Source organism: Leptonychotes weddellii, chromosome 16 (genome assembly GCF_054177405.1).
Source record: "Leptonychotes weddellii isolate Sample4059 chromosome 16, ASM5417740v2, whole genome shotgun sequence".
NCBI lineage: Eukaryota > Metazoa > Chordata > Mammalia > Carnivora > Phocidae > Leptonychotes > Leptonychotes weddellii.
This window is the reverse complement of record NC_138384.1, coordinates 39539888-39560933: the sequence shown is the minus strand read 5'-3', so window position 1 is coordinate 39560933 and position 21046 is coordinate 39539888. Positions and strand designations below refer to the sequence as shown.

The 21046-nt window shown below is 42.4% G+C and overlaps 1 protein-coding gene across 1 annotated transcript; it reads left to right on the top strand.

Moving 5' to 3' along the window:
- Positions 1-2554: 2554 nt before the first annotated feature.
- Positions 2555-19105, top strand: LOC102729217 (WD repeat-containing protein 87). Its single transcript, XM_081807588.1, has 10 exons — positions 2555-2626; positions 8151-8318; positions 8727-11587; positions 12089-12323; positions 12929-13915; positions 14807-14992; positions 15512-15728; positions 16056-16598; positions 17370-18048; positions 18334-19105. Exons 1-10 carry the CDS (start codon positions 2555-2557, stop codon positions 19103-19105), a joined length of 6720 nt encoding a protein of 2239 aa, XP_081663714.1.
- Positions 19106-21046: the final 1941 nt, after the last annotated feature.

The window sequence follows — 21046 nt, the reverse complement described above, 5'->3', positions numbered from 1 at the left end:
TGCAACTGGAGAAAGTTTTCTGATTTAAAGGATTCATGGAATAAGATTCCATTTCCCTCCCCACCCATAATCCAAGACAATCTCCCTATTTCAAAATCCCTAACCTTAACTACATCTGCATAACTTTTTGCCATGTAATTTAACATATTTGCAGGTTCCAGGGATCAGGTCATGGACATCTTTATGAGGCCATTCTGCCTACCATAATGCCCTTCTCGTATCTCTATTGGAAGATAGGATGGATTCAGATATATGTGTAATGCTTTACATATAGTAGGCCCTTAGTATAGGCGGGTTCCCCTTAGCTCTGGAGAAACTTTTTTCACTCCAGAACTTTCACCTGAGTCCCTCTAGTCACAAGTATCTGCCTTGTAAAGGGTTCCTCCTTGTGGGAAAACAAACAAACAAATACCACTGATGTTCTAGGAAAGCTGCATATCCTCTGAAGGTTCCTATCTCAATGTGTGAAGCAAACATCTTCTTCGGGCCTTGGAGTCAGTTCCTATTGTTATCTATCCTTATTATACACTGCTGTCCTTAACATTTGGTACAGCTGTAATTTGTTTTCAATTTAGAGACATTGCAGAAAAGTATATGGAATATTAGGGCAAGTACTCATGTCCACATAACTCAGAATTTCACATTTGAAATTCATTGTATAATTAGCTTTTGTGTAGTTATCCACTGTCTGGAGGCTTTCACTTAGCATAGTATTTTCAAGGTTCATCCACACTGTAGCAGGTACCAGTACTTCATTCCTTTGTATGGCTGAATAACATTCCATTCTATATGTATCAAATTTTGTGTAACCATTCATCAGTTGATGGACATTTAGATTTGTTTCTACTTGTGGGCTATTATGAACATTCATGTACAAGTTTTTGAGTGAAGATGTATTTTTTAAAGGTTTTATTTTTTAAGAGCACTTTTTGACAGGACATTACAGAGATCTCTTTTATACTCCCTGCCTCCACACATGCATATCATCATCACTCACCTATTATCATCACTCACCATAATGGTACATTTTGAAAAAGATTTATTTATTTATTTTAGAGAGAGAGTGGGGGGCAGAGGGAGAGGAGAGAGAGAATCTCCAGCAGACTCCCCACTGAGTGCAGAGCCCGACATGAGGCTTGATCCCACAACCCTGAGATCATGACCTGAGCTGAAACCAAGAGTTGGATGCTCAACCGACTGAGCCACCCAGGCTCCCCCATAATGGTACATTTTTACCAAGGATGAACCTACATTGACACATCATAATCACCCAAAATCCATAGTTTACCTTACGGTTCACTCTTGGTATTGTACATTCTATGGGTTTGGACAAAAGTATGATGACCTATATCCATTAATTATAATATCATAGAATATTTTTACTGCCCTAAAAATCCTCTATGTTCTGCCTATTCATCTCTGCCACACCCCAACCCTGATAATCTTTTTATTGTCTCCATTGTTTTGGACTTTTTGAGAATGTCATACAGTTGGAATCATACAGTATGTAGCCTTTTCAGATTGGCTTCCTTCACTTGGTAATATGCATTTAAGGTTCCTCCATGTCTTTTCATGGCTTCTTTTTAGCCCTAAGTAATATTCCAGTGTCTGGATGTACCACAGTTTATCCATTCACCTACTGAAGGACATCTTAATTACTTCCAAGTTTTGACAATTTGATTCCAATTTCTCCATAACCTTGTCAACATCTTTGATTTTCCATTTTTAAAAATTATAGCCATCCTAGAGGCACTTCGCTGGCTCAGTCAGTGAAGCATGTGACTCTTGATCTTGGGGTTATGAGCTTGAGCCCCATGTTGGATGTAGAGATTACTTAAAAATAAAATCTTTTAAAAAATTATAGTCATCCTAATGGATGTGAAGTGGTATCTCATTATGATTTTGATTTCATTACCCTAATGACTAATGATGTTGAGCATCTTCTCACGTAGGTATCGGCCATTTGTATATCTTCTCTGGAGAAATGTTTTTTCAAATTGTTAGCCTATTTTTAATTGAGGTTATTTGTCTTTTTATTGTTCAGTTGTAACAGTTCTTTACATACTCTAGGTAGTGTACCCTTACCAAAGAGATGATTTGCAAATATTTTCTCCCATTTTTAGGTTGTCTTTTTACTTTTTTTTATTGTAAGGAAAATGTATAGCAAAACATCTGGAAGGTAGTGGGGGTGGAAGATCTGGAAAAACTTAATCACCAAACAAGCTGCCTAAACATGGCTTCCTGCTGTGGAGGAGAGATTTGGCCCTTATCTTTCCCACATTTCCTGATTCAAAGAAACCTGCTCTTAGCAGGGCTGGGCCTATGGATTTTCCAGACTGTTCTCTTCTTGGTAATTTGGGAAAGGTTGTACAGTTCTCAGGCTTTCAAGATACAAAAGACAGTATGGAGAAGGAAAGGATGTTACAGCCCTTTGGTCTGGTGTCATCTCCAGCCCCAACTCTCAGTATTTGTTGATGCCAAAGAGATGAACCCCATGGAATTGGGGCAAATTAGGCAGCAGTACATTGAGCAATGAGGCTGTGTTGATGAGGAAATGAGCAACATCACACTTGCTGTAGAAGCTGACCAGGATGTAGGAGAGATGCTGAGGAATTTGTGGGAAGAGGTAAATTGGAGCCTGTAGTCCATCTGTTCCCAGCATGTCAGTAGCTGAGCCTTTCCTTGGTCGGGGTCTCAAAGGATGACCCTTTCACTATATGTAAGAAGACATAGATAGCCTGCTGGCTTCAGAAGCCCTTCTGACTTGAGGTGTGGCACTTGTTTCTACACCTGTGGTCTCCAGGAAGCAGCTATCTGTCTTTTTACTTTTTTGATAGTGTCTTTTGATCTACAAATTTTTTGATGAAGTCCAATTTATCTTTATTGTTTCTTTTGGTTGTTTGTGGTTTAAAGGTCATCTCTATGAAACCATTGTTTACACCAAGGTCAGATTTATACCTATGTTTTCTTCTAAAAGGTTTCAGAGGGGCACCTGGGTGGCTCAGTCATTAAGCGTCTGCCTTTGGCTCAGGTCATTGATCCCAGGGTCCTGGGATCGAGCCCCACATCGGGCTCTCTGCTCCGCGGAAAGTCTGCTTCTCCCTCTCCCACTCCCCTTGCTTGTGTTCCCTCTCTCGCTGTGTATCTCTCTCTATCAAATAAATAAATAAAATCTTAAAAAAATAAAAGGTTTTAGAGTTTTAGTTCTTACCTTTAGGTACTCTGGGGCTAATTTTTGTATATGGTGTGAGATAGGGATCCAAATTCATTTTTTTCCATTTCTGCCTATTCACCTTTGATCTTATTCTGATGTTTCACTCTTTCCTGAATTCTTGCATTTTTGCTTTGTGACCTTCCATCTTAGAGGCAATTAATTTTTTCCCATTCATGACAAAATACTTAGTTATAAGTTTTATCTAATCCATTGTAGCAGTTTTCTACTGAATGCTCTTCATATATTCATTTTTTGTTTACTCTTTTCCTTCATAGTTCTTTTTGGATTAATATAGTACTATTTCCTTTTTTTTTTTTTTTTTTTTGCACATCATTGTCTGAGTTAGAACATTAGCAGCTCTGCTTCCTCTACTTTTGCCTCCCAGTTTCTTCCAGTTGTAGTTACAAGTAGGAGTATAGATTCTCACCTGGTGGTGGGTCTCTCACCTTTAGGAAATTTTATTTTCTTGGTGTTTTTTTAGATGTGCCTCTGTTTGTCCCTCTTTCTGCTCATAATTCTCTCCATAGTTTCTTATTTCCAATTCTTTTGTCATAATTGCCACTGATTTCACTGCTTTTCTCAGCCCTTACATGTAATTTGTTATCTATAGATTATACTTATCTCCTGGTTCTACTGAAGTTGTGTTTGCAAAGATCTTTTCGTTCTCCTTACTGCTTTTAGGTGATTTTCAGAACAGAAGGCCTTGGAAATAATGATACTTTAACGTTTCTAGGTTCTTACATTTTAGATTTGTCCTTATTAACAGCATGCAACTATATTTTATTCATTTAAAAGATCTAACTGAAAATTTGTCTTCTAATGGGTTTAGTCTGTATTTGTTATTATCATGACATATTTAGACTTGTTTCTCTCATTCTATTTCTATTTATCATACCTCTTTTTTTCTTGTTATGTTTCATCATAGAAGGAAATACATATTGTATTTCCTTTATTCTTATGTATACATATGTATGTATATGTATTTCCTTTATTCTTATCCCTTCCTTCAACTGGCTAAATCATACATTCTGTTTGTTTCTTTCTTTTTGGTAGTTTCCTTAGTATTTTTTTCAATTTTAAAATCTAATTTGCTTTATTAAGCAAGTCATGAATTGAGCAGCATCCCTTCTAGCAAGTAGAGGGTAGATTTCTTCCTTAGCACTTTTTTTCTAAGTAAGCTCTACAACCAATGTGGGGCTTGAACTCACAACCTTGAGATCAAGAGCTGCATGCTCTACTGACTGAGCCTGCCAGGGGCCCCTATTCCTTAGCCTCTTTTTTGTTTTGAGAGAGAGGGAGAGAGTGCAGTGGGAAGGGACAGAGGGAGAAGGAGAGAAAGAATCTCAAGAAGGTTCCATGCTCAGTGCAGAGCCCAGAGCCTGACATGGGGCTTGATCTCACGACCCTGACATGACCTGAGCCAAAATCAAGAGTCCAATACTTAACCTACTGAGCCACCCAGGTACCCCTAGGATTTTTTTAAAGAGACTGTGCATGCACACAAGCAAGTGGGGGAGGGGCAAAAAGAGAGAGAGAGAATCCCAAGCAGGCTCCACACCCAGTGCAGAGCCTGAGGTGGGGCTCGATCTCATGGCCCTGAGATCATGACCTGAGCCAAAATGAAGTCAGGCACTTAACTGACTGAGCCATCCAAGTGACCCAACCCCTAGAATTTTTAATATACACATATAACAGGATATTAAATGTGAATTTCAGTATGCTGGGAATTTCATTAGAGAACAACAAATGTCAGATAAACTATGCAGAGCATGCTAAGAGTGTGGAAGAGATTTTTGTGACCCTTAGCTCATTGGCCTCTCAGGTCTAGATTTTATATGATGATTTCTTTAGAGAGAATTGTTGGTATGCTCTGTGGTGTATCTCCTTCCCTCTTGCTCCTTTTCCTTCTCTCTCTCCCCCCACCCCAATAAATAAAAAATCTTAAAAAAAAAAAAAAAAAAAGAAGTTCCCTTTTACTCCTTCTCAGGAATCTCCCAATCTCTCAGCCCCAGGTAATGACTGATTTGCTCTGTCCCTATGGGTTAGATGACTCTTTTCTAGAATTTTATAAAATTGGAATCATATAGTATGTGCTCTTTGGTGTCTGGCTTCTCCTCACTATAATGTTTTTGAGATTCATCCATGTTTTTGCAAGTGTCAGTAGTTCATTGTCACTCCGATCTTTCTGAAATAAGAGAGTTTCTTCTGTTTCTAATACGCTCTCTTTTCCTGTTGTTCCCTCTCTCAATTTCCTTGATTTCCAGTCTAACATCAGATGTTGTGATTAAGTCATTTTTACCTTCCACAGGTTCTGTAATCCATGATGTCTATAAAGAACTGGAACATTACAAAGATGTCACCTTCACCGAGACTTATTCCTCAGTGGAAGGACTTGAAATTCCTCATAAATAATACCCTGAAGGATATAAAGGTGATGTGTATAAGAGATATGCACATAGTGGGCTTGTACTAAATATCCCTGCCAAGGCAGCCTGTGGCATGGGTAACATGTGAGCATGTTCTTTGGAAGAGCCCTCCCATACCCATAAACAACTCTTCCTTCTAGATTCAGATGATAACAATTATAATTAAAAGACATTCTGCTGCAAAAAACCCCAAAAAACAAAACAAAACAAAAAACGGACTCACATGGATTAAACAAGCAGGAGGTGCCTTTGTCTTACATGTTGTCAAGGACCCATGTTCTTTTTCTTTCTTTTCACACCATCCTTAATATTTTAGTTTATCGGGGTGCCTGGGTGGCTCAGTCGTTGAGCGTCTGCCTTTGGCTCAGATCATGATCTCAGGGTCCTGGGATCGAGCCCCGCATCGGGCTCCTTGCTCTGCGGGAAGCCTGCTTCTCCCTCTCCCGCTCCCCCTGCTTGTGTTCCCTCTCTCGCTGTCTCTCTCTCTGTCAAAAAAAAAAAAATCTTTAAAAAAATATTTTAGTTTATCATCTTAAGGTTACAAGATAGTTCCTGCACTTCCAGGTACCAGCTTTATTGCAAGTAGGTAGAAGAGAGGAAAAGGCCAGAAAGTACAGAGCTGTGCCAGCCTTGGAGTACCACAGAGCCACTCTATATTGCCAGAATCTCTCGGTCCATGATCATCCTAAACAAGATCTGAGTTTTGTTGGGATGGAAGGAGGGGGATGAGGAAGGAGGGGGATTGATATAGAGTTGGCAATAGTACTTCCAGGCACAGATACATGGCTTGGGTTTAAGATAGTCTTAGTCTTTTATTTTTTTTTTATTTTTTATTTTTTTATTTTTAGAGATTTTATTTATTTATTTGAGAGAGAGAATGAGAGAGAGCACATGAGAGTGGGGAGGGTCAGAGGGAGAAGCAGACTCCCCGCCGAGCAGGGAGCCCGATGCGGGACTCGATCCCGGGACTCCAGGATCATGACCTGAGCCGAAGGCAGTCGCTTAACCAACTGAGCCACCCAGGCGCCCTAGTGTTAGTCTTTTAGAGTCTTCCTGAGAAAAGCATTGATACTGTTGAGTAAGTGAGCGAACTGTGTGTGCATAAAGTCTGGAAAGGAGAAGAGGAATGGTGATTAATGGAATAAAGGGTATGTAAATGACTTTTCAGATTCAATGAAGAGGGATGGGAGATTAAGAGCTCAGATACCAGTGTCCTTTCTCTCAACTCTGCTGCTGTCACTGAACCAGCAATGACAGTGGAAGTTCTCTGTATTCTGTATTCTCTCAGTATACACAAAGATCTGAATATGAGAAATAGAAAGAGAAGAGAGATTGTAACTTGCAGATAATGGCCTCAGTATAGTCTCAAATCCTTTGTGGATGCAGAGAAACTCGGAGAGTTAGAGTCATGGAGCATTGTTCAAGACACAGTGTAGCACAAGCATCTGCTGAGATGAGGGACCTCAAAAGTAGATTTTACGAGCCTCAGTTTTGGCTAATTAGTATGAGGAAGTTCATGTATTTACATCCTAGATATATACTATGTCACAAGAAGATAGTGTGTGTTGTACATATTCTACTGTGTATCATGTTAAAAGGCATATATCTCCCTTAATACAACACACACACACACACACACCCCACTGGGTCAGAACACAGAATGTTAGAGCTGAAGCACAGTTAACTCCATGTTGTGAATAGCACACATTTTCCTTGGATGCAAATAAGAATAGTGAAAGGTGCATGCCAAAGGGTCTAGCTCTAATGCCCACATGGTGGGCGTTCTATGTCTGTGAAGTATGAGTTTCATAGGCAGTCATAGGCAGTGTATCATGAAGTGTGATGGTGACAGGATTGGTCCTTTGTGTATAGGCAGGAGCTTTGAAGAGTTGTTCCAACTGTGACAGGTGGGAGATATTTGCCAAGGTTGGATTCCTCTGTCATACTCATATAGGATTGTATTCCTTTCTTTTGAAGTACTTATTTGTTTTGTACAGACAGACATTTGTTAGTTGTTTATATAATGCCTGTTTCCCCCACTGGACTCTTATCTTCTGAAAACTAAGGCCATGTCTCTTTTACTCAGCATCATATCCCTATGTTCCCATAGAACATATCAGCCTTTCTCAAATTTTCCTCATCTAAACCATGGAAAACAAAATTATTTGAGGGGCTATTTTCTTACTTCTCTTAAGGATGGTACATAACTAGTAGCATTCTAGATGCATAGGGGAGAAATTAATGCCTTATGTAAAATTGATACTTTAGGATATTAGGGCTTACTTCTTATGGAAACTTGGTTGAGAAAGGCTGGGAGGTACTTTGAATTAAGATGTGGGTGAGGGTGAGGGAGAGATGACTCCCCCAAATAGTACTTTCCAGTAGTAGGGTGAATAAATGTTGGTTAGCTAAAAAACAACAGATGTCCACTAATCCTCAATAAATATTTACCAAATGAATGAGTGAGTGGGTACTCAGGCCTTTTAGCTCAGGCCACTCTTCTCTCTCAGGCTGATGAAAAACCAAAGAATGATGTGATTGTATTGAGTGACTGGCCTAAGACTCTATACCAGGAGCCTCACCATCCCCAGAGCAAGCCTTTCATCTCTTTCTATGCCATCGATGTCAACTATTTTGTGTCCTTAAACTGGGTGGAACCACATTCAAAACAAATACAGGTAAAGCTACCTCATTTTTTTTCCTTCTTAATTCACTTTACAAGCATCATACCTCAACTGCCCTCATATCAGAATGATGAGATTGATTCTGAGTTAGCTCATTTTAATATCCATCTCCATAACCCAGTCTGACCTGGATGCAGTGATCTTTTTTCACCTCTAGTCATCAGGTCCAGAGAATTCATATTCCCCAGAAAGCAGACTGAAGGCCAAAGAAAGAGCCTTAATCATTGTGTTTCTATTACATACCCGAATCCCAGTACCAGGAAACTCCCCAAATCAAGCTGTTCAGTCTTTCCTTAGTCTTACAGGGGGAACAGGTATCTAAACATTCAACCCTTCCTACCCCTCACTCTTGGGAGATAATCTGCCTCCATGGTCAGGTTTTCATTTCTCATCCTCTTCCAGGCAGTACTTTGGGTACAGAAGAAAGATACAGAAATGGGAGGAATGATAGAGAAGATGAAGTTTCCTGTGATGGATCAAGTGCCACCCATTGAAGCAATGGTCCACACAGGTTCCTACCACATGTTAATTGCTTACTGTGGTGACATGCGCCTGCGGCTCTTCGGAGATCACCATCAAGCATTCATATCTCTGGGCACAGTGCCCTGTCGTTTCTCCATCAGCTGCCTCTGCTATGACTCAGAAGCTGAGATACTGCTCTCTGGTACCCTGGGGGCTGTGGTTACCTGGCTTATCTTACCAAACGGCAGGGGCCTCCAGATGGCACAAACAGTGCTCATGTCTGATCATGAGTTTGTACAGGGCTTTTCCCTGAACAGCCCCCAGGGCTCCCTCCTGGCTCTTTGTGAGAATAAGGTGAGGGTCTTCACCCACCAGGGTCAGGGCCAGCTGAAAGAGGTAAAAAAGTTCACTCCCACAGCCAGTGGCTCTTCTATCACCTGCTCCTTCACTTGTGTCTCTCAGGGCTATTTCTATGCTGGAAACAAGGATGGAGAGATCCATGCTTGGGGTCTAGACCAGGGTAACTTCCTCCACAGCTTCCAAGCCCATTCTTCATCAGTGATATGTGTTTACAGCCGGCCAGAGACCTACACCTTACTAACAGCAGGCCGAGAAGGCATTATAAGGGAATGGAATCTTGCCTTTGGGAACTTGCTGCGGCAGCTGGATATTGATGAGGATTTGCAGCAACTGCAGTTTATTGATAACACCACTTTTTTCTGCCAGACTACCCACACTTTCTCATTGCACCACCTACCATATTTTTATAGCCTCTTCAATGTCTGTGGTTCTGCTCCTGAGCAGGTGCAGCGGGTCTGCTGTGGCCGTAATTGGACTCGGATCCTGTGTGCTACTAAGGATGGTTTATTGCGCTTCTTGTCTCCAGTAACAGGAGATCTCCTGGTTATCACCTGGCCTCTACTTGTCATGGATAAGGCCGTAGCTTGGGCCTATGACTCAGACAAAGAAGAGCTCTTTGTGGCAACAGGCAGTTCAGAGGTGCTGGTGTTTGATGCAACGCGCTCTCCTTGCATGGCCAAGTATCTGGTATGCACTTCAGTAAACTCTGGGGATAAAGTAAGGTGCCTGGCCTATGGGCAGTCCCATTTGGGTATGGGCCTAGTAGGATTGATGTTCTGTGGGCATGACAGTGGCATTGTGAGAATCCTCTCCCACTATAGCTGTGCTCGAATAGAAAAGACTGTTCACTCTGGGGCAGTTTTGGCACTGTCTACCCTAGAAGGTCCTCAGGAAATCTCCTTACTCTGTTCCTATGGCATGGATAATACTATACACCTGACAGAAGCTGTGCTTCAGAAAAACAAGGTAATCCTGCAGCCCATAAGCAAAATTCTCTGTGCTTGCCCCCTAACACACGTGATCCTCTTGCCAGGTTCTGTGGGTGCCATCACTGAGAACCACTGCTGGCGTCTCTGGCACTACCAAGATTTTCTGAAATCTTCAGAATCAAAACAAAGGTCTGTTAGAGACAAAGAGACAAAATGCCTGCACCAGTGTGACATCACTTCATTTGATGTCTGCTCTTCCCTGAAACTTTTTGTCACAGGGGGCACTGATGGCTCAGTCCGGATCTGGGATTTCCATGGTAGACTCATAACTGAGTTGGATTCAGCATTGCATTTTGGCCCACTCTGCTTTGCCAATAATCGGGGTGACCTGCTTTTGACTTTCAACCAGAGTCTTTACCTGGTATCCTGCTTAAAATTGCTCCCTCCTGCTCAGCTGATTCACCTAGCTATCCTAAGCAGTGCAGACGATATACAAGAAGTCCCTAAACCCTTCCTGCCTAGCTTCTTCTTTTCTTTTGAAAGAGTATTTGTACCCAAATTTGTCTACCTTGGACAAGGGCTGCAGGAATTACAGGGACTAGAGGCCCTTGTTAACAAACGGGTCATTGCCTTTGACAATACTGTGCCGCATGTTGTAGAGGAAGAGAGACATATGTCCACTCTGATTCATGTGGAACCCAAATCACACTTTTGGGAGGATAAGAATATTGCTTTTGACCCCAAGCATAATCATCCCCGACACTTGGTTCCTGCTCAGTTACAGCTTGCTGGCTGGGATGGATTGAACCCCTACCATATATTATGTTGCTTCTTTGGTAAAGGGCGGCAATGGCCCTTTGCTCCTGATGGCTACATCCCCAACTCAGTTATCCGTGCCCGCCTTTGGCCTGATGGCACCCCAATCTTCTTACGCTATGATCTGTACCAAGATAAAGACTGGGACATGACCAAACTCATCAGATGCCAGACACTGTCACCTATGCCTGTACTAGAAGAGAACATCTCAATGAGAAGAGAGAGGGATAAATCCAAGAAGTGGAAACGAACTTTCTATGATGTTCTAGTAAGCATAATGAACCGAAATTGGACAGGAAGAAAATTTGATGAAGGAATTATAAATAATTTAATCGAGGCCATCCTCAACCTCACAATTTACTGTTCTATAGATCAATACAAGACATATATTAGTGTCCTGGCACAAATTTTTGCCACTTACCAGGTATCTCCAAGATTGTGCTCTGAGGCTGCCTGTCGCCTAATGGAAGATAGAGTTCATCCCAATCCATGCATCCGTGAGCTAGCCTGGGAGGGGTTGGAGAGGCTAGGTGTCCTGAGCCATCTCTTTGCTGTGCCACTGGCTATGGGATTGATGGACAGTGATGAAAATGTGAGGGCTAAGGCCTTATACCTTATGATAAGAGTCACAGGCATCCAAACTAAGACTATGCTGGTAGGCCTGCTGAAGAAACGAGACACGTTCCAAGAAATGCAGTAAGTTGGGTAGTGGTTTTCCCCCTTCTGTTTCTTCTAGTTCCTAACCTTTTTCTCTTATTCTCTTTTTATACAACTTATTCCCTTTTTACACAACTCTCTTTCTATTCTTCCCCCCCCACACACTATGTTCTTTTTTTTCTATTTGCTTTTTTTCTCCGGTGCCTACCCCTCTTCTTCTAACCATTGATTAGCCTGCCCTTCCGTCACTTCTTCACTTCCTTAAGACTCCTCAAGACTCAAGTCCACAAATTTTCCAACCAAAAAAGCATCTTGTATCTGGCAATTCTATTCCTTGCTATATTTGATTATTTCTTTTTACCCATCCTTTACTTCAGACTACTCTGTCCTAATGGCTACTTTATCCCTGTCTCTTCAATTGTAATTTCTCCTTCTCCTCCTCCCTGTCTCTCTCCTTTCCTTCACTCCTCCTCCTCCTCCTTCATCAAATCTTGTTTTATCACTGGCTTGGTGTCATCCTTCTTTCCTTGACTTTTGTAGGTGGGAATTTATTGGAGAAACCTCTCTGGACCAGCTGCTGGGGATCCAAGCTAAAGATATCCAGTGCCTGCTTACTCAGGTGGAGCAGCAGCTAAATGAAAACCTGACTTTGTCATATAGAGACCAACAACCTACTTTTTTTTTAGACATATCAATGGCTGGTAAACCTGAGACCCTTGTCAAACAAATAGTCATACCTGAAGAGATCACCAAACCAAAGAAAAGAAAGACATATGTTCAAGCAAAAAGAAGAGAGTTTAGTATGTTTTTGTTTTTGTTTTTAATTTTTTTTTATTCTTATGTTAATCCCCATACATTACATCATTAGTTTTAGATGAAATGTTCCATGATTCATTGTTTGTGCATAACACCCAGTGCTCCATGCAGAAGAAGAGAGTTTAGTATGTATGGGGTAATATATGGGGTATATTTGGGTCCCACCTCAGGGTACCAAAAGACAGGGTCAGTAAGGCCAGGGTATCCAAAATGATACCAGTGGGAACATAATTACATAAAGAGATTCTTTTCCACAGAAAATAACCTTCCTGGGAAAGAAACACATATACCACAACAAATACCAACGTCTTATTTCTTTAGGATATGAAAGCTGGGATAAAATGGCAAGCATTTCTGTACCATAAAGCCTCAGTCCCCTTTGCCTTTGTACCTCTTATGGCTGTTCATTGGACTAGATATTACAAAGGATATCACTCAGAACTTCTGTTTTTTCTTAACTATTTTTCTCCCAATATCTCTGCAGTTAAAAAGGACCTGAGAGTTTCCAGAAAGCTAAGACAGGCAGAGTTTATAAAATTTAGCTCTATGTTGGTGCCTTCAAAGGATGAAGATGAACAAAGAGAGGCCAGGCAATCAGAGCAGATTGACACCAGGGATGTTACCTTAGAGCCTAAACTGCGATTAAGTACTTTCAGCCCAGCCAAATCTCAAGAGGATGCTGAGTCAGAGGAGGTTGTGATGGAAGCCACAGAAGGAAGAGGCCACATGGAGGTGACAGAGGTTATGAAGGCCATAGATCAACGTGGCATGAAAGATTATGGAGAGGTGTTCCCTCAGGTGGAAAGACACGAAGGAGAAGGAGGAGGCCACATGGAGGTCACAGAGGTTATGAAGGCCATAGGTCAACGTGTAATGAAAGATTATGGAGAGGTGTTCCCTCAGGTGGAAAGACACGAAGGAGAAGGAGGAAGCCACATGGAGGTCATAGAGGTTATGAAGGCCATAGATCAACGTGGCATGAAAGATTATGGAGAGGTGTTCCCTCAGGTGGAAAGACAAGAACTTATGAGTAGGCTTTGGAAAAGGGCACTGGAAAAAAGCCGTGAAAAAGTAGCTGCGAAGTTGAAACAGGAAAAAGACTTGAAGGATATTTCAAAGACAACTGCAGAAGAGCCCAAGAAAAAAGTCATGCAGATTACTGAGCAAGAAAAATATACAAGGAAGAAACATGGAAAGAGTGACCGAGGTTTGGCTGGTATGCCTGGACGCGTGGGTAGATCAGATACCAGGTCTTGGCGGGATGACATTTGCTATCTTGTCACCTCAAGGATAGCAAATTCCCATCCAGGAATGTTAAGAGATCTGGGTCAAGAATTGGTGGACTTGGCTCAGGTGATGCTTGGTCCCCAAGAGCCCAACTGGGAACTCTTCCAAGAGATCTGCCCCCTTCTAAAGGACTCATCAGAATTGGATGAACAAGTGGTAGAACAACCATCCATTATAACTGAAAAGGCGGATATAGAGGTTGTGGAGGAAGAAGGGACAGAATTGAGAGGACAAAGGGGCAAAAAAGCATTAAAGAAGGACAAGGCATTTTCTCAAATGAAGAAAACGAAAGTTGCTTTCTTAGATAAACTAGCCTTAGAGAAAAGGAAATTTAAAAAAGAAGAAAGGAAACTGGCCAAGCAAGAAGGGAAAACATCTGAGGAAGAAAGGAAACTGAGTATGCCAAAGAAGAAATTAATGCAGGGAAAGGAGAAACTGACCCATCAGGAAGAAAAAATAGCTTGGGAAGAAAAAATAGTGGCTTCCCCACAAGAGAAATTAACCCAGGAAGAGCGGAAGTTAGTCTTAGGAGAAAAGAAAGAGACCAGAAAAGGGGGGAAACTAAAGGAAAGAAAAAGAGTTACCTGGAAGGAGGGGAGAGCAGGGGTAAGTGGGACTTGGAGAAGGGGTAAGTGGGACTTGGAGAAGATTATGATGGCCCATGGAGAAGGCATATGGCCCCAGGAAGAGGGGTTGCCTATCTGGGGAGAGAGGCAATTGTCCCAGGAAGAGGAAGAGCTGGGTGAGGAAGAGGAGGAACTGGGTGAGAAAGAAGAGGAGCTGGGTGAGGAAGAGAAGGAGCTGGGTGAGGAAGAGAAGGAGCTGGGTGAGGAAGAGAAGCAGCTGGGAGAGGAAGAGGAGGAGCTGGGTGAGAAAGAGGAGCAGCTGAGTGAGGAAGAGGAGGAGCTGGGTGAGAAAGAGAAGCAGCTGGGAGAGGAAGAGGAGGAGCTGGGTGAGAAAGAGGAGGAACCTTGTGAGGAAGAGGAGGAACTGGGTGAGAAAGAAGAGGAGCTGGGTGAGGAAGAGAAGGAGCTGGGTGAGAAAGAGGAGCAGCTGAGAGTGGAAGAGGAGGAGCCGGTTGAGGAAGAGAAGCAGCCAGGTGTGGAAGAAGAGAAACTGGCCTGGGATGCAGAGGAACTAATCCTGCACTTAAAGAAACAAGTTAAAGGCAGGAAGAAAAAGTCCCACAAAAAGAAGAAACACATCCAGGGTATAGAGAAACATGTTGAGGAAGAGATCCAGGAAAGGGGGAAATTGGCCCAGGAAGAGGAACATTTGTCTAGTGAAGAGGAAGGACTGTCTGTGGAAGAAGGAAAACAGGCATCAGAAAGGGGCAGCTTGGTAGAGCAAGAAATTAAATTGACTCCAGAAAAGAAGAAATGGTTAGGAAAGGAGAAAAAAGAGGCCTATAAAAAGAAACAAATCCAAGAAAAGAAAAAACAAATTGAGAAACAGGAGAAAGAATACCAGACTAAGAAAGAAGAGAAAGAAGCCAAGGACAGATGGTTAGCCCGGAAAAGAAAGAAACTGGGCCTAGAAGAAGAGGAAAAGCTTGTGGAAAAGGAGAGAAGGGCCCAGAAAGAGGAGGAAACAACCAAGAAAAAGAGGCAATGGGCCTGGGAAAAAAAGAAAGCTGACTTAGGAGAGGAGGAACAGGCTAGGGAAATGGAGAAGTGGTCACAGGAAGAAAAGAAACAGGCCTGGAAAGAAAAGAGACAGGATCAGAAAGAGGAGAAAATGGCTCGAAAAGTGGAGAAACAGACTGAGGGGAAAAAAAAACGGGCCAGAGAAAAAATGAAACTGATCCCAGAAGAGGAAAAAAAGATAGAGGAAATTGAGACAGTGTTCCCCCCAAAAGAGAAACAAGCTAAGAAAGAGGAGAAATGGGTTGGGAAAGATAAGAAATCCATTGATGAAAAAGAACAGATCCATGAAAAAGAGCAACTAGCCCTAAAAGAGCAGAAACAGGCCCAGGAAGAGAGAATATGGCGTCGGAAAGAGGAAAAAGAGAGCGATCAAAGAAAACAATGGGCCTGGGAAAAAGAGAAGTTGTCTGTAGAAGAGGAGGAACACGCTGGTAAAATGCAGAAAACGTCCCAGGAGAAAGTACTGACGAAAAGACTGACCCAGAAAGACAGTAAACTGGCCAAGGAAGAGAGGCGTATTGATAAGAAAGAAAAGGCAATAGCCAGGGAGGGAATTGGCATAACTAAGACAAAGAAAAAAACTGAGGAAGAGAAAGAAATTATGAAAGAAGAGGAATTGTCCCAGGAAGAGAGGGAACTGGCCTATGACATTAGGACCAAGGAGATGGGTGTTGCCAAGAAAAAAAGGAAACGAACCAAAGAGGAGAGAATACAGGCAATGAGGAAACTGAATATGGAGAAAGGGATTCGTTCCGAAGAAAAAGAGGCTAGTTCCAGGTTAAAAGATATAAGGAAGAGAGAGAGTTACTTGTTGAGGATCCTACCTAAAATAGTTAGAGAAAGAAGTATAGTACCACTGGAAGAAACAGAAATACCTGAGGAAGAAAGATCATCTATGATGGGGAAGAGTGGAATGGATGGCCAGAGGTGGGAAGTTTTTAAGGAAGAGAGAGAAATAATGAAACAAGAGAAGGAGCTGGATCAGGAAGAGAGAAAAGTAGAAGATGACAGACTGGCCACCAAAGAGAAAACACTGACTGATAGAGACAGCTTGGAGGAGAACCAAAGGTTATTAGAGAAGGTCCAGGGAAAGATACTATTAGATAAAGTCCAGGTAGAAAGTATATTAAAGGAAGTCCAGGAACAAAATCTGTTAGGAAAAAAGCAGCTAAAGAAACTTCTAAGGAGAATTGAGAAGAATAAATCAGAAAAAACTCAGCTAAAGTACTTATTAGAGAATATCAGAGATATCCTGTTTGAAGGCTTATCTGAGAGTTTGATTGAGGAGGAAATAAAGGAAGGTCCAACAACGAAGGGGAAAGAGGAGGAGGGCATCACTGAGGAAGGAGAAGAGGAAGAAATTTTGCCCAGGAGAGAGAAAGGGAAATATTTGATTAGGAAGAAGAAAAAGAAGGCAAGCCTGAGTGAAGAGGAATTGGAGGAGAACTTGGATAAGAAGCATAAGAAAGAGAGTTCAACCCAAAGAAGGAAAAAGGAAAAGAGGTTGACTCAAGAGAAAGAGAGGCTGAGTAAGAAGAAAAAGGAGAGCCCACATGAGGAGGAGGAGAGCTTGACTGAGGAGGAGGAGGAGAGCCTGAGTGAGGGGGAGGAAGAGAGTGTAAATGAGGAGGAAGAGGAGAGCCTGAGTGAGGAGAAGGAGGAGAGCCTGAGTGAGGAGGAGGAGAGCCTGAGTGAGGAGGAGGAGAGCCTAAATGAGGAGGAGGAGAAGAGCCTGAGTGAGGAGGAAGAGGAGGAAATGGAGAAGATAGAGAAAAGAGAGGAGGAGGAGGAGGAAAAGGAGGAAAGGCAGAAGGACGAGGAGAGCAGACTTATGGAGGTGATACGCTCAGAAGAGAGAGAATTGAAAACAGAGCTCTCCAAGGAAGAAGTGAGCTTATCGAAGCTAGCAATAGAAGATGAGGCTCTTGCTGAGAAAAGGGAAGGTACAATTAGAAGGGAAATTCCTTTTAAGAAAGAAAGATTGCTTGATGGAAAGAGAGATCCCACACGTACGGATAAGGTCATGTGGCCAACAGTTCTGAAGAGCCCTTTCAAAATACCACTCCCAGTAGCCTTGGAAAAAGAGAGAATGCCCCTGGAAGTGTTGAGAGTTCATCTGGATTTGGAAGGACAGGAAAATCAACTTCTTGGAGCACACCCTATGACAAGTTCTTGGGGAAGACAAGAGGATATGCTCTTGGAGAAAGCGAGGGGTTTGAGAATAGGCTTAGAGACCCAGATTCCAGAAGGCCTCCACAGGCCAGAGTCCCACTTATCAGATATTATCATGAAATCACAGAAACCTGAACGTTGGCCCAAAGGTGACAGGTGGAAGTGGTTCTTTAAGTACCATGATTCTCCAGTGAGAAAAACTGAAGGCCAGGTCCCAGGGCCAGCCCCAGCCCCAGCCCCATCCCTTACTCCTATACCAGCTGAAAGGCCATGCTACTCAGAAGCAAGCTTCTCAGATGAGGACTGGATTAACAATGCCTTAATAAGACTGGAAGCAGGAGAGCAGCTTTCCAGGGACAGTTTCCATAGACTGCACCAGCTCCTCAGAGACTTCACTTCAAAGGGATACATGAAATGGATGCATCTGTGCAATCTTAAAGCCACTGCTAAACACCTAAGGCAGAACCTCGAGGTAAGTCACACAGACATATCACAACAACATAAGAATGCTTTGAGTCCAGTGCACTTAAAAGTGATCCCTCCAATTAGAAGAAAAGAAAAAGAGAGCCGGCTAGAGCCATTCCCTATTGTTGAACCAGTGTTACCATCAGCTACCAGGAGGTCTCAAACCCCAGAAGCTCTCAATTGGCATCTCTTAGCTGAGTCCTACAGGAAGAAGCAGGCACAACAATTATCCTCTGCTGTTAAGGAGATACCGCACCTTTATCCAATCGGAAAAGATGCTCCCCCAACTGTCTATCCCTCTGTTGATAAAAAATCCCTGGACTTGATATTCCAGAAGGACTTCCAGGCCTTGAGGGATAAGGGAAAGCTCCTCAAATTTCACAAGGCAAAGAGGGACACACTGTCCATACCTTCACCGGTGTTACCATCAACCACCAAGAGGATTCGAGTCCCAAAGGCTATAAATTGGCATCTTTTAGGAGAACCTTACAGGAGTGCACGGGTAAGGCAACTATCCAATGCTCTCAAAGAGATGGAAATGAAACATTTCTATCCTGCTGCAAGAGAGATTTTCACAGGTGCCCATGCCTCTGTGGACAAACAAACTCTAGCACTGATGTTTCAGAAGGATCTGAGGGCTTTTAAGGGAAAAGACAGACCCCTCACATTGCCCAAGTTGAAGAAGGCACAGCCCATCTCTAAAAAAAAGGAAGAGGTGCCTCAATGGGAGACATTTGTGGCACTGTACCATGTTTTGCAGATGATGCAGCAACAATATGCAAAAGACAGCACTGCTTGGATGGAACAGTTTTACCAACTCATGGATCTGTACAAATTTAAGTCCCCTCAAATCCAGAGGCTTCTACTAGAGTTGCTGCAGAAAGAGGAATTCCAACCCCAAGAGATCATGTACAAAAAGGCCCTGAAAACTCAGGATCTGGTACCTGGTGAACGGTTGTTCTGTGGCTTGTTTTGGGGTCATTCCCATGCCCCTGCAAGTCCTCTCAAGTTCCATAACATTGTACCTTTGCCTGGGAAGAGCAGGGTGCATACTATCCAACCTGTGGGTATCGCCCAGTATGGATTCCTAGAACTTGCCTGGAAAAACCTACCACAAGTCAATTCTTACTTTATTGACAAGCCGCCCAACATCCCTACTCCTACTCTATGATTTGGCCTAACATTAGGACTTTGGGGTCTTGGTGGGAAATAAGCCTGGCAATGGATTTTAAGCCTCCTTCCCTTTTCCCCACTTCAAGGTGCGGCTAGACAAGGACTTGTACTCATTCAGTTCCAGAAACTTGCTACCTTGTGCTGAATAAAATGACATTTCTCATTTGTAACAATATTTTGGCTTATTTCTCTTCCTCCCCAAGCCTAGAATCCCCATGAGAAGACAGATAACCTTTGTCCTAACAGGGCCAATTGCTTTTTCAGTCAGTGGGGTACATCCTTTGGATGGTAGGGGCCAGCATTTGATCTTTTTATTTTTTTGATCAACTTTTGATAGAAAAGTCTGTCCATGGGCTCTTTTCTTTGGTTTGTATTTCCTTCCTCAAAGGTTCCTAGGGGGAGAATGGTACAGTGGGGCTTTTATTTATTTAGCATTAATCTGAGAGGAAGCAGAGAAGACCCATAATTTTGCCCCTTCACAAACTTTGATCTAAAATTCCTGGACGTCTCTAAACCTCAGTGTTCTCATCTACATAATACGGAAATAGAATGAAATAATGATGGAATGCCAATTTTGAATTTGGAAGAACTCTCATTCCAGTTCTTTTTCTGCCATTTATTAGCTCTTTAATCTTAGCTTTTGGTTTCCTCAAAGTAAAATGGTGATAATGATGCCTACCTCAGTGAAACACTTAACACAATTCCTGGAATATAGTTCTCTTTTTCTAATGGGTAGCTATTTTAATGGGAGATGTAGCTATCTTAAGTGTGTAGATGAAAATAGGAGGTCTAGGATTCAAATAGGATTTGAATCCCTGCCTTTAAAAAAAATTTTTTTTTAATTTATTTATTTCAGAGACAGAGACAGACAGAAGATAGTAACAGAGATCAAGAGTGAGTGGGGAGGAGAGGGAGAAGCAAGCTCCCCACTGAGCAGGGAGCCCAACATGGGGCTCAATCCCAGGACCCTGGGATCCTGATCTGAGCCAAAGGCAGACACTTGACCGACTGAGCCACCCAAGCGCCCCGAATCCCTGCCTTTCAATTTGACATGTAATCTTGAGCCAGTGATTTCACCTCTCTAAGCCTCAGGTTTTGTTTTTTTGTTTTTGGTTTTTTTTAATTTTTCAATTGTTTACTTTATTCTAATTCTCAGTTTTATCATGTGCAAATGAGGCTCATTGAGAGGCCCAAATGAGATTCTGAGTATGCCTATTTTAGTGTACTGGGAACATAGGAAAGGAACTGAAGGCTAGAGGAGGGGCCTGGGACCTCAAGGGAGTTTGAGGGTACCTTGGGAGAGGGAACAGAGCTCAAGGAGAGAGTCTGCAAGAGCAAGGGAGAAGCTAGAGCTTGAAGGAGGTGTTTGGAAGCCCAAGAGAAGATCTTGGGCATCAGAAATCAGACTCCTGAGGGAGGTGACAAATTCTGAGGAAAAAGTTTTGGTAGCCCAGGAGATCAGAAGCTTGGGAATATGGAGAAGAAACCCTGGAGCAGGAGACAGATTTCAGGGGAGAGGTCTGAGAGCCAAAGGGAATAGATGGAGTTGACAATGTACAGAAGCTAATAAGTTCTGGGAAAGACCCCATGCTCAGCAAAGGCATAAGACAGAAGAGCAGAAGAAGCAGATTTTGTGGTTAGAGGAGCCAGGGAGCCCTTGAAGGAGGAGCCAGAGCTTAGGCGAGATGCCTGGAAGCTTAAGAAAAAAGCCAAAGTGCAAGGCAGAAGGGTTTAGGAGAAAAGGGAAGAACCAAAACTTTGAGAAGCTGCAAGCTTCCAGGGAAGGAGCAAGAACACAGAGAAGCAGTCTGCAAGGTCAGAATAAGTTGAGTAAGTCTAAAGATTTAAAACATACACCTATATGAGTTAATTCCCTCATGTAAAATAATAAGAAAAAAATATATATACACACACACATACACATATAAAGTCTTTGCTT